The following is a 13,274-nucleotide window of genomic DNA, read 5'->3' on the forward strand; positions in this document are numbered from 1 at the left end:
ATGCATGTCCAGCTTTCAGTTTAAAGCAAACAGCATACTCAGAAGAACGTCACTCTTTAATTTTTACTTCATGAAAAGAAATCTTAACAACTCATGGTGAGCTTTAAGCTCCAGCTCATTCAGTGAGCTCTAACAAACACTTCACCCCTTCTCTTTATTGATAAGCATATTAGACAAGTTTCAGTATTACACTATCCATTACACTAAGAAGTTTTCCTTCCTGTAAGTCTTGCTTAACAGACTAACAATTGAATATTGAGTCTGCCTGCCAGCCAGTTCAAAAGGGTAGGTATCACATACACCTGGTTAAAAAGAGAAAACACCAAAACCAAACAGAAGTCCTGCATGAAATAATTTTCTTGTCAAGAATTCAGAGTATACACTGTAAGGTTACCCATGCATTTTTGGAGCCGCAACATCAATTATAAATTGAGATGCTGCATTTCAAAGTGTTAAGCAAAAGTACACTGAACACGTCAGTTTGTGGGAACATGAAGCACCAACTAGCAATGCCTATAGCAAGTACAGCCTCTGCACAAAAACATCAGGACACTGCCGAAGGGTAAAAAGGAAGGGGCTGATAGTTTTGTTTAAAGAGACTCTTGAAAGAAACAAAACCAGGCAGCAGAATGTCATCACAACACAGACCTACAGGCACAGCCCATAAATACTAATTCTTCCTCTTCAGGGGCACCTATTAAAATGCAAGTAATAAAATTGCAGCATCCCTGAAAGCCTCATTTCTAAGCCTCCTAGCTAGCAGAATGTGGGCTGCAGCTTTTGATACATCCTTTGGAAGAGTTCTTGAATACAAGTAGTAGAAAGATGTGCTTTTACCAAAGCACAAATTATCAACATCTTCACGTTGAATCCTATTTTATTTAGCAGCAAAAAGCTAATACAAAGGCATTTTCAGGGTCAAGAAACTATTTTTTCTCCTCTGCATCTTTTATTATAACTTCAGAAAGCCTAAAGAGAGCTTGTACAGCAACACTGCAAAACTTTAATTAAATAAAGAATTGACATTTATTATATACTTCAGAAGGCTGTCTCCTTCTGTCATCTAACTTCAGATTTATCAGTAAACACCATCAGCATAAACAACACACATTCACAAAAAGAGGTACTTTGTATATCAATAGTCAAGATACACCCCACCCATCCCCATACTAATAGCATCATGGTTTGGCACAACCACAGTAATGTAGAATAACCAAGTTGAAGGTGGCGTCTGAAAACCAGACAACGACCTGACAGCTCTTGAGAAGAAGCGTAAGATCCATAAGAGGAAAGAACCACGGGAGTACAGTGGACAGAGTCAATGCTCGCACATGCAGCACTTCCTCATGAAGTAGTACAGACACTAACATTTACTTCTATGTGTTTTCACCAAAGCGCAGTTTGATCCTTCTGAAAGATCCAGTTTCCATACTCTGGAAGTCACAAATAACATTAACAGCATCATTTATGTGTTCAGATAATTACTGAGCCACTGACCAGCTTGGACAAACTACTCACAGGCTCCACCAGGACCCACACTGGCACACACCTAAAGATCCTCCCTACCACCAGCGAAAATGATGCTTCATCTTCAGCATGCAAAACGTGGAACAGCACAGGAGGAAACATAAGCATTCAAGATGAAGGTGCAGCAGACAAAAAGAACAGCGATAGGTAGTATTAAATCAATAGCCTAGGTGGAGATTGGGAAGTAAGTCAAGTAACCGAGGAATCTAGATCAATGAGAAACAGAAAGGATGTCTTGGCAGTAAAGCTGTTTTGTGTTTGCTATTCTAGCTGCTAGACCAGCAAAAGCTGGAAGTCCTTGGGACTTGCAACAGAAGAGGGCAACAGTCCTAGAAATTTCAACAAGAACCTAATGCCAGAAAACAGTACTAAAAAAATAGATAATATCTATAAGAAAGAGCTATTGCATCTTTTCTTCAGGTTAGCAGGAAGAAGCAACAAAGAAAAGGGACCGTTCCTTTGTGCCCCGTTAAGTAGGTTGACAGAGACATCAGAATAAAAAGCACCACCACTCTAAGTAAAAAAAAAAAAAAAAAAATGCAATTCAACATCCAGCTGACAGCATTGGGACAGCTGCCTGAGAGATACTTTGATTAGTGCTACTTGAAGCTGTTTTGCATTCATAAAATGAAGTTCAGAGATCAGCAGAGAGATGGTAAGGTATCATCACACACTACAGGCAGTACTGCTTTGTGAAGGAAGCCTCACCAGCTGAATGCAAAAGCACACATCCAGGGCAAAAAACTCTTGAAAAATAACAGAGGAGATTCTCCGCTCAAGAAAGCTCAGTTCTGAGGGGACTTGACGCTAACAATAACTCACTAAGAAAAGTGGTTAGAATAGCATAAGGACTTCACTCCTTGCTTCAACCACTAGCTATGTCCATGGAGCGTGTCTTACTGGTAATTGCGGTGACTACACCATAAAACCCTTGCTCTTGATGCTTAACATGAAGTTGTAGTCTCACAGCAGCTTTCTCACCATTGTAAGCCAGTGGCTGGTAAATTTTCATTTACTGTGCTTTAACTAAAGAGACAAAGCAATACTACAGCAAGACAGACTTTCTTTCCAGGATGAAAATTCTGTGTATGCCAATGTCCTTAAACGCAGAAAGTCACTGGGATGGAACCCTGTCCATCATGCAACTCTCACAGCACAGGTGTTCTATAAACCCCAACAGCATCCCTGAAGAACAGGTCACTCTGTGTCCACCATACAAACCCAGAGTTTTGATAATCATGCCACAGAAAAGACAGTTACATGTTGCATCACTCTGGTCACAATTCCAAATATTAAATACTGCAGTGCTGCATTATTAAGCAGCACCAATGTCACATCGGAGCTGGCACATGAAAGTTCACTTTACATTCCCAAGCACAAGAGACCTAAATTAGAAATGGGCATGCAGGGGGAGTATATGGCATCAGACAACCCTGTGGGCTAGAAAGGGAAAGAAATTGCTGGCAGCATTGTATGGACAGATTTGCACAGCTGGCATGTGCTTCTTTTCAGCTGGCAGCAGGACCCTTCTGTTTAGAGAGGGGAGGGCCAGATTTGTTTTCTTGTGGGAGGAAAACAGACCCTCTGCCCTTTCAAGGAAATGCACCAGGGAAGCCCTAGAAAATGCAGCCACTTCTACTAACTTGCTGTTTGTGCTAACAGGTTGCCTGAACAAACACCAAGCTCCTGATATGGCTGAGTTGTGAAGTGGTCAACTCAGCCCTGCAACTACAAGACCAAAATTAAATATGTATTTTGAAGAGCAAGTATTTTAATCACTGTGCCTGGGATCTACCCAAATGAGGATAAAAACATGTTTTGTATGCAATTCAATGCTTGTAAGGCACAGCGAAGAAAAGCAATTGCGATAGGATGCCACACAGCAGTAGTGGAGGAAGCAGAAGTAATTTCTTGAGTTCACCAATATCGTAATCAAGAAGTGTTTTTGACTCCCCAGTGTAGAGTTAAGCATCCTTGTCTATTTGTACAGATGGTCAACCTTTCCCCTGGATTACATGGCTTGGTGTGTTGCCAACAAACTGCTCTCCAGCCCTTGTATAACCTAAGAAGCCTCATTTTCTTCTGGCTGGAATTTCAAATTTAGTCCTTAAAGACAGTAAGGGTATCAACTCCTTTTCCAATTTGGCTTTAGCTACTACTATCAAAGACTGTTAGTGCATATGCGTGATAACTTAAACCCACTCATAAGAAGGACACCTCATCTCCTCCATATAGTTGAGTGCTTTGTTCTTTTTAAGCAACTCTGAAAAGGTAAAGAGCTTATGTTACCAGCATTTCATTTAGAATGCAGGATTCTTGCATTACATCCACCTTATGCATTTTGAAAGGATGAAAATTTAAAAAGCGAAACATTTTTTGGGGGTCTGAATACTGTTAAATCAAGTATACACAATAAAAAAAAATTATTAAGGAAATTCACACACTAGATGCCCTACTACGCCTGTGGAAAGTAAATCTAGCTTCATAGGAAGTCTAATGTTTTCCTCTCTTTTTAAAGAACAAATCTTTCCAAGGAAGTCCTATTCAAGAATCAAGTTCTTTATCTCCCAAAGGGAGACTATCCTCTCAAAATACTTGAGAACATTATTTGCAGATGGACCAGTCAGACAGCATACTACTCAGTGTTTCGAACACCCATAAATCCAACCTAATGTATTTCACAATGTTGCTCTTTTGGATATACCCGTGGTCCACCGTTTCTTGGTATTTAACATTAACATCAGCAAGAAGTTAACCTGTGCCAAGAAAAAAAAAGATGTTAACACATTGCTTTTGAGGGTATTCTTTTAATAAGACATTTATTCCTCTTGGAATTTGTTAGCTAATGAGGCCTGATAGAAAAAGCTTATTCTGGATGACTTCATAACTAACCTGTTTTGGTAAATGTGGAAGTCAGAACTCTGGTCTGAAAAGCTTCTTGAGCTAGTTCTTACATTTCAGTTAACGTATCACTAAACATCATCAAGGCACCTGTGCTGCAAAGCATCCAGGATAGGAACTATCAAGGGAGAGAGACTGGAATCCCTGGTGGCTAGCTGAGGTACAGCCCTAACAGGGCATCTAACAGTAATTAACACAAGCATCCCATCAGCAATTCCTGTGTCTGACACTAGCATTTCCTTCCTTTTTTTTCAGATGCCAACCTAGCCTTGCTGCACACATAGCAGGGGTCAGAACTCATAGTCCCTCGTGTCTCAAGCTGGATGTTCAGTCTGGTGGAATGGTGTTCAGCACATGTCTCACGAGACCAAGCTTACAGCTTGGCTTTAGGTTCACCTTTTCAGCAAGGGCTTAACAGCCATAACTATGACAAATATAACCAGTTAACTCATGACAGACTGGCTTTGTACATTAAAAAACACTGCTAAGAACCAAATTGGTATCCTCTTGACAAAACGGCATGAGTCAAAGCAAAGAAGTCCAGTTACAGAAGAGCAAAGAAATTCATCTTACCAACTGTTTCACTTTAACCACCTGCTGGGCACCTACTGACTGCGCAACGATGGAGTTTGGCTGTGAGATTTTAATACCAATCGGGGTTCCAATGACTGGTTTCAGAGGCTGGAGAGGGGTTGTTGCTGAAGATGCTGCTGCAGAGACCAGCACCGGCTTTGCAGACTGGAGAGAGGGTGTTGCTGCCGCAGAGGTGAAGACTGGCTTGACAGTTTGGATAGCAGTCAGCCCTGATGTTGCTATCGTTGTGGTGAGGACTGAAGCAGCAGGCCGAAGAGATGCTGTCACCACTGCAGAGGCAGGAACAGGCTTCACGGTCTGCAGAGAAGCTGTCGCCGATGCACTGACAAGGACTGGTTTTATAACCGGAGAGGCTGTGACTGTTACGGAGGCAGACACTGGTTTTGTAACTGGAAGAGAAGTTGTTGCTACAGCTGAGGTTGCCACTGCTATCAAAGGAGCTGGTGCTGCAGAGGTACAAGTCGAAACAGTTTCCTGGGTTGGAGCTGGCTGCTGCATACACTGCTGGATAAAGCTCTGAGCATTGGGCATTAGCTGCCGTAAGGCAAGCATGCTTTTCTAGAAGAAAAACAAAAAACCACTGGATGTAACATCAGCAGAGTTTTCCACAATACTGATAAATTAGCAACTGAGTTCTCTTCCTCATCTTCCAATTCAGTTTTTCCGGGAATAACAAATTGCTTATTGCAAACAAGTTTTGCTAAAATTCAGGCACTCAAACTGATGAAAATACTGCTCAGTGAAGACCACAAGAATCACCAACAGAGGCTGAGCAAGGTCAACAGCCACCACAGCTTCACTGCACGTAGCAAATCCCCGCTATAGGGAAACTCACCCGTAACTTCATTCTTTTGTTTAGATTTTTCAATTCGGAACTTATGTTTCAGAATAAGACCATTTTTACTGCTTTACTCCCTCAAAATTTTTTTTTTTTCCAAAACACCCTGCTATATTGTAACAGCTGTGTTTACTCCACAGGGCCTGTCTGACAGAACTACAAATTATCCAATAAAGTCAGAAACAAGCTCTGAAGATACAAGCACTTCTATACCAATACAGCTGTATCTACACTAGGGGGGGATACCACTTTAATAATGTCTCCATAGCTGCAGCAGCACAAGGAATCTGGATAGTTCTCTCCAACAGGAGAACATTAGTAAAGCTATCTGGCAACATTTCGGTTTTACTACAGCTATGTTTGAGGACATCAATGGACAGAATAATCTTCAAGCTCTCTACAGATTTTTCTGCTTGACTATGTACAATCTGTTATGGATCAGAACCAGGGGAAATCAGTTCTGCAGCTACCTGTATATTCTCACAAACCCTTCCCCCTTCCCCCCCCCGACAGTTTTTGAAGTTTATAAGAGTCTCCAAAATAGTGCTGTTTCTTTGGGCTTCATGCAAAATGAACATGTTTCACATGCTAATATACCAAGTGAACAAACTGTTTGCACATCTGGACCTTATGCAGCACACCTATCTTTAATGTTCACTTCCTTTTAAAAAGGCTGCTCAGCTTTCCTCATGCTCCTGATGCAATTTATTTACCAAAAGCATCCAGCAGAGATTTGAAAATCAAGCAGGCTTCACAACCAAAGTCACTGTACTTTCCTACCTATTGGAAGAGACAAAGCAAAACATGTGCAACAACTTAATCAAAAACCTGCAGCTCAAAAAGAACAGACAACTCCAGAAAGTCCTCCCTAAAATTCCACTTCACTAGCTAAAAGTGAATTGGCAACACACCATAATCACTTTTCTTTCCAGACTCGAGCTGCAAGCATTTCCCCCACAAACAAGGCCAGCACCAATCCTCGTAGCATCTCAGAGAAGTGCTCCTGAAGTCAGCTTCCATTTGGCACTGTCCTGTCACAGCTGCTCAGAGTTACAGACCAGACCTAATTGGTGTGTATCAACTACACATCCTTAAGGTATTTCAGAAAAAAGCAACCAGGGTGCAAGGTGTTTTAAAGGATGGCTAACACTATAAAGTCAGCTAACTTTGACCATGACAATGTCTGAACAACGTTTCCGAAGTCACAGTATTTCTTTGTTAATATAGTGTGCAACAGGGAGAGAGCACCTTGTCAAAGATTATGGGGTATGGATACTGCCCAAAACAGAAAAGCCTAGATGATACCAGTACCTGACAGCATGCCACAGGAGAAACGTCCAATGGCTCTGCTGTGACAGTTCAGGGTCTGACCTATGCTGATGAAACCAACATAACTCCCATGGAACAGCCTCGAGGTCTGTGCAGCAAGTGTAGCAGCTCTCCACATTGTGAGATGGCTTATTAGCTGAGGCTGAGCACTGCTGTGAGCACATGAGGACAGTGCTGTGCCTGAGCTAATAAACCCTTGGGGGACCCAAAGGAGTGGAAGCATTAGCAAGTGCAGTGCAGCCACCCCTCAGCTCCTCTGCATGAGCTAGTCTGGGGCTATCAGGGCTCACCAGCCCCAGACAAGGTCTAGTTGTACCAGATTTAGGCTGGGTCTGCAGAAAGCTACTGAGGTTCACCTGTGCTGTTTTGGGAACACAGCACAGCGGCATCCGAGCTGGCCCCACACAGGGGCAGCCAGCCTACATCCAGCAGGGCTCATCAGCCAGGGCCCTGCAGAAAAGCAGCTACACTACTTCTGAAGCCTAACTTGCCCTGGCAGTTAGTAGAGCTCTGCTGAAACCCCACATAGCTCATAGGAAACCTCTGCCAGTCACACGGACCCTGCACTCACAGCCCAGACCTTCTGCAGTCAGAGCTGCACTGGATGCAGGAAAGCCTATACTCTGAGCTTGTTTGTTTTTCTAGCATTTGCATGGGTATTTAAGAAGCCTCCAGGGAATTAAACAGAGAATAAATAAGTGACCAATATGAAAATTTTAAATCAAGCCCAGCAGAGATGACTGTAGTCTTCTAGACTCATGGCAAACTTGATCGCAAAGCATTTAAAGGTTGCCACTGTAACAAAAATACTCATCCTACACTTGTAACACCAGTCAACTAGAAGTAGTATCAACATTATCACACGCATTGTTACATGTGCTGCCAAATACTAAGGAAGAGGACAAACTCCAGAAAACCCCTGTCCCAGCTTTAACACTTAACTATTCTTCCCTGATTCTCCATCATACCTATAATGAGTGCCAAGGAATAGTACAGCTCTACCAAGCCTAAGAATACTGTGTACATTGCAATTAAGTAATTGCAACCAAGTGTTCCATGTTTTCACTGGGATTTAATGATTGTTGTACAACAAAGATGTTCATTTTTATTTTGTTAATACCATTCTCCCATATGATTAAAAGTGTTAAGAGAGCATTTTTTAATTTACGTGATTATTTGCTTGGGTAGAGTTGTCCTAGGTTACTTTTGCTAAGCTGCAGTAGTCCTGTTAGACCCTTTCTGGAAAAAGGGGTGTGGGGGGGTTCTGCCTCCAGTTAAACACAAACCAGCAGACAGATGAATAGCTTTATGTAGATCCTTTGAGTTTAAATACTGCATAAGCTGTGCACAGCTACTGTTGTCAGCCTGATGTATTAGAACTCAGAATAGCTACAGTTTTGATGAGAAAGTAAGAGCTCATCTTAGTATAGCTGCTCTACTGTAGATGTACCAGCTTACAAAACATTAGTGTCCTCTAATGACTAGAGGGTAATTACTCTTCAAGTTAAGAACACAGAGTAAATTACTCCTCTGAAATCCTCCCTCCCCCAAAAAATTGTCTTTCTAAGAGAAACAGTCACACAGGGCTATGTTAAGCACCATTTGCTCAACTGACCTGAGCAAATACCTATTTGAATGCTCTGCCTCTTTCCTTTTCTTTTCTAGTCATCCATCCTCCCCTTATTAAATACTATATACCCACAATCAGACACTTACCTTGAGAAAAGGAACTAAATATGGTTGTGGAGATGACTTGAGCTCTATGTATAGCTTTTTTGTAAATTCTTCTGGTTCAATTTTTGCTTCCTAAGAGGAAAGTATAATTACAATGGTAAGTTATAACTATGAATCTACTATATTTTTTCCCAGATGTATGAAAAATTCATGGAAATTTATATTATATGGAATTGTTCAATTTAGTACTCAAATGCTTTTTTCCTCCTGTATTTTTAAACAAAAGGTTTTAGGATAGAATGATGTTGTAATACAGATATAGTATTATCAAATTACTTTCTTCATCTACAGGCAGTTAACACATTTAAGGATACTTGTTCAAACACAGGTTCACTGAAATGAACTGATAGAAACAAGTTTATAAGTAGCACTGATCCTTTTGAGTACTCATTGTTATGCAGAGGTATTTAAAATTCACTGAAAGTACTTTTTTACTGTAAAGGTAGTTTGCATAAAGATCAGTTTAAAGAGATGGGAGACAAAAGACAACTCAGGAGTTTTTGTAGGACAATTCTAGTTTAATGCGTACATAGCTTAATGAAACAGAACACTTAACATTGTCTTTCAAAAGCAGGAGAAACTGAACATCAGAACACCACTTCTGCATACCACTACGGTAACTGGCCTTGCAGAGCACAATCTCCATTCTTAACATTTTCTGCTCTGCCCCAAAACAAACACCTGACTCAAGGCCTTGGGAGAGTTAGGAAGCTGCAGGAGACTTCTGAGACCCCTCCCTCACTACTTCAGTGACACCATGATGGGGCTAAGGTGGTGGGTAGCCCCAGACACTGCTGCCCTTTCTCACCCTCCCAAGTGAGACCCTGCCACAGAGTCACCAACAACATTACCTCCTCCAAGAAAGTGCAGACACACAAGGAAGAGGGACCCCAGCACCAGTCTCTGTCTCTGCAGAGAAGTTACTTCTCTCACCTGTATTCTTCTTTGGAACAACTGTTCCAGGGAGCTACGTGACCAGAGCAGGGGTTTTAGGCACTGTATATTCACAGGCAAACATAATTTACAGCAGCTCTCCTGTTTAGTCATTTGATCTGCTGCCTGTTAGGTCTCACTGAGCTGTGGATACTGGTCACCAAGATCTCACCGATACAGATGCAGTGATTTGGTACACTGCATCTCAGTGCATACAAGGTGCTTGACACCCACTTCACGAGAAGCTGCCTTAAGGACCATTTACTTCACAGCTGCGGTTTACTCATTTCACTCATACGTATGAAAACCGTTAATTTATTTTGCATTTAAATCATATATACATATTGGATGGCAGAAGAACAGCATTTTTAAAATACTACAAAAAGCAAGCAAGTGCACAGTTAATGATGTATTAATGTCTGCTAACAACTGTTCTTAAAATAATAAAAGTACTGTAAGCACAAGAAGGAAAAACTCTAGTAGCAAGGTGTATAAAGACACAGGGGGAAAGAAATAAAATTTTTGCAAGGATGCATCTTCAAACAACCTGCTCTCTGAAATTACTCCTCTGTCTACACCATGCTTTTCTAGACTGAGAAGTCCTTTGGTACCCCTATAGCAAAGCCATCCCCCTCCACCAACCCACAGCCTTCTGCTACAGTGGAACAACAAAACAGCAGCAGTGGTCAAATGCCAACAGAAGAAGTGGCAGGAGAAATCGTTACCAAGAAAACCCAGCTGTGCTGGGGTATAGCACAAAGCACCATACGGAAGCCACCTGCAAGGGGAGAGAGACATTGGCAGCCACCATGTTATTTTCTCCATCCCATTGTCTAAAGACATAGATAATGTCATGCTTGTTCCACTGGAGCTTCACTATCAAGCTGTCAGTCAGTTCTGTCTTGGAGTAAAGAAGCAGCACAGACTTTGCTCTGCACTACAACTTCCACGGCACTACTCTTACCATTGAGGACCCAAAAGTACACTAACAGGAAAAAAAAGCAGCTCAGACCTAGCAGCTATGTTAGCACTATCAGCTCCTCCTGCTGTCAGTTACCTGTGTGCACAAAATGAAACAGGAATATGAAGGGGAAAAAATACAGCATGTGATCCAGCTAACACAAGAGTTAAAATGTAAGACTTAAAGAGGGTCAGATGTACTCGGCCACAAATCCAACACTTCAGCTGTTTAAAAAAAAAAAGACAAGGAACAAAACTATGACGAACTCAATGTCAAAAATGATACACAAATGATGCAGACTTTGTTTATGAAAAGTCTCACCAATAGACTTTGCACCAGATTCTTCACATTCTGCCCCATTTCAGGGGCTTGAGGTCCACTAGATGCCAGTTTTATCAGCGTAGCAAGAAAATTCTTGCATTTCTTGACATTCTCTAGCATCTCCTAGCATGAAAATAAAGAGAAGACTGTTAGGTGTTGCATTGGCTCTCCAACCTCTGATGAATATAGAGAATGTTAATTTTTAATTAAAAACTTTTTTTTCCCCTTACTGTAGAAGCGCTGGTCTGTGCTACTGTTGTGCCCTCTGCTTTCACAGAGACTGCCTTTTGGGAGATAGCTTGTGCAGGTGGTCCTGTAACTGGAATTTTTACAGGTGTTCCAGTACTCGAAGGCTTTACAGCAGTAACTGTAGTAACACTAGCTGTTGCAGCTGCTGGCTGAAAAGAAAAATTAACACTTTTTAACCAAAGACTAACGTGACAAAAATACTGTATTCTGCTAGCGTATAAGGTAGCATTCCCCTCCACACTACTATTTAAAACATAAATAAATGATTTTTGTCTTTGTTTTTAAAGTTTGGATTCATTTGCTTTGAGCGGCTCTGTTTAATACACGAAGTGACAGCACTCCCACAGCCATGATTGTGTTTTTAAATCAAGGGCACAGGGGGAAGAAATGATAAAGGCTCACCCAGACTGAAGGTCTGCCTGCAACTTCGAGTGAAGAGAGAAAGGTAAAGTTGTCTTGAAGACCCAATTAGTCTAAGACTAATGCATTTTGGACAATGCTAAGCCAGGCAATACTATGCTGAAGACAAATACAACCTGAAGTGATTATTTATCTTCCTTTCTTCCCCTGCAGCTCCTCTCCCAGTTGCAATATCCCCTACTCTTCCTATCACACAGGCAGCAGGCAAAAGACATTGGGTCCACTTTGGAAGGATGCATGTGCCAGCAGAAGCTGTCAGCTGAGCAAATGTACCTAACAAGCTCTTCCTGCTTTTTCCTTGTGGGCAGCAGTTTGCGTCTCTCTCTCCTCTGCCCAGACACAAAATTCCATTATTTTGAGACCTCTTTTAAAATCTCATTAGAATTTACCAACAGATTCAGAAGCTCCAGCAACAGGAGAGTAATGATGGTTTCAGAAAAAATAAGAGTGGAATTGGCTCCCTCCTCTGCAAACCAGGCTAAATAGCAGTTTCCAAAGGAAAACCTCCTAAACTGAAATATTTCCACTTCAGATTTTAAAGAAAGAAAAAAAACCAAAAACAAAACTCACACTTATAAAATACAACACAGTTCTTCTGATACAGCAGAATACAATATGAGTAAAAGCCTTTGCCCCTACAAAAACCACTACTTTCAGTTTCTCAACTTGTATACTAAAAAGCCAGATTGAACCTGTAGGTTACAGAAAAGCACGAGTTTCAGGTTAGCATTTGAAACCTGAAGTTGGGTATCGTTTTTCCTCCCAAACTCTCAAGAGAAAGGGAAAGTCTGGTTTTGTAGGCCAAATTCTAGATTCAGATCTGTGCATCCATGCAACACAATTGCTTTCACTGACTCTTAACACACTTAAACACCACAGTTTACTCCAGCAATCACAAATTAATACTTGCTAACTGCATTAATGATAAGAGCCCAACTTACCCTACCATGGATAAAACAAAAACTAATCAGAGTTGGACAGACATCATGTAGAATATCAAAAGTCTTTCAGGATAGGGAAAATTAATGAGCATACATTTAAAGCTAAAGCAAAACACTTGCACTTTTTTTAATTTATTTATAAATTACCTTTTTCCTGGGTGAGTTCCCCCACCTCCCCAAGCTGCTGCCAGCTTGACATGAAAGAAGCAGGCAGCTACCAGAAAGATTTCCAGCTTAGGCTCCCACTGTTGGTAACACTTTAATAGCTCTCTGCAGGATCTTTGCCACCACCACTGCCTCTTCCAAGGATGAGGCTCAACAGCTCTAAGACCACAGGGAGGCAAACTGGGCACAAGAATCCCACAAACAGATGGATGGGAGGAAGACGGAAGGGGACAGAGTACAGATCTGTCAAGCTGCAATGCCCTGGGCTTTTAAAAGGTGAAAACATGAGGTTCGCAGGAGCTGATCTCTTGCAAATTCCAGCGTGTTTACACATCAAGACCAGAACGGCATTTTATCAGCT

General features: G+C 41.5%; 1 protein-coding gene across 1 annotated transcript in view; it reads right to left on the reverse strand.

The window, feature by feature from the left end:
* The window catches only part of TAF4B (TAF4b RNA polymerase II, TATA box binding protein (TBP)-associated factor, 105kDa), a 58,419-nt gene that overhangs the window by 41,309 nt on the left and 3,836 nt on the right, over positions 1-13,274 (reverse strand). Inside the window, exons 4-7 of the mRNA XM_010295845.1 lie at positions 11,369-11,536; positions 11,139-11,261; positions 8,906-8,995; positions 5,002-5,580 (exon numbers count right to left, since the gene is read on the reverse strand). Of these exons, the coding sequence (XP_010294147.1) occupies positions 5,002-5,580; positions 8,906-8,995; positions 11,139-11,261; positions 11,369-11,536 (960 nt within the window). The remainder of the gene's footprint in view (positions 1-5,001; positions 5,581-8,905; positions 8,996-11,138; positions 11,262-11,368; positions 11,537-13,274) is intronic.

The sequence above is a fragment of the Phaethon lepturus genome, unplaced genomic scaffold (genome assembly GCF_000687285.1).
Source record: "Phaethon lepturus isolate BGI_N335 unplaced genomic scaffold, ASM68728v1 scaffold14231, whole genome shotgun sequence".
Lineage (NCBI taxonomy): Eukaryota > Metazoa > Chordata > Aves > Phaethontiformes > Phaethontidae > Phaethon > Phaethon lepturus.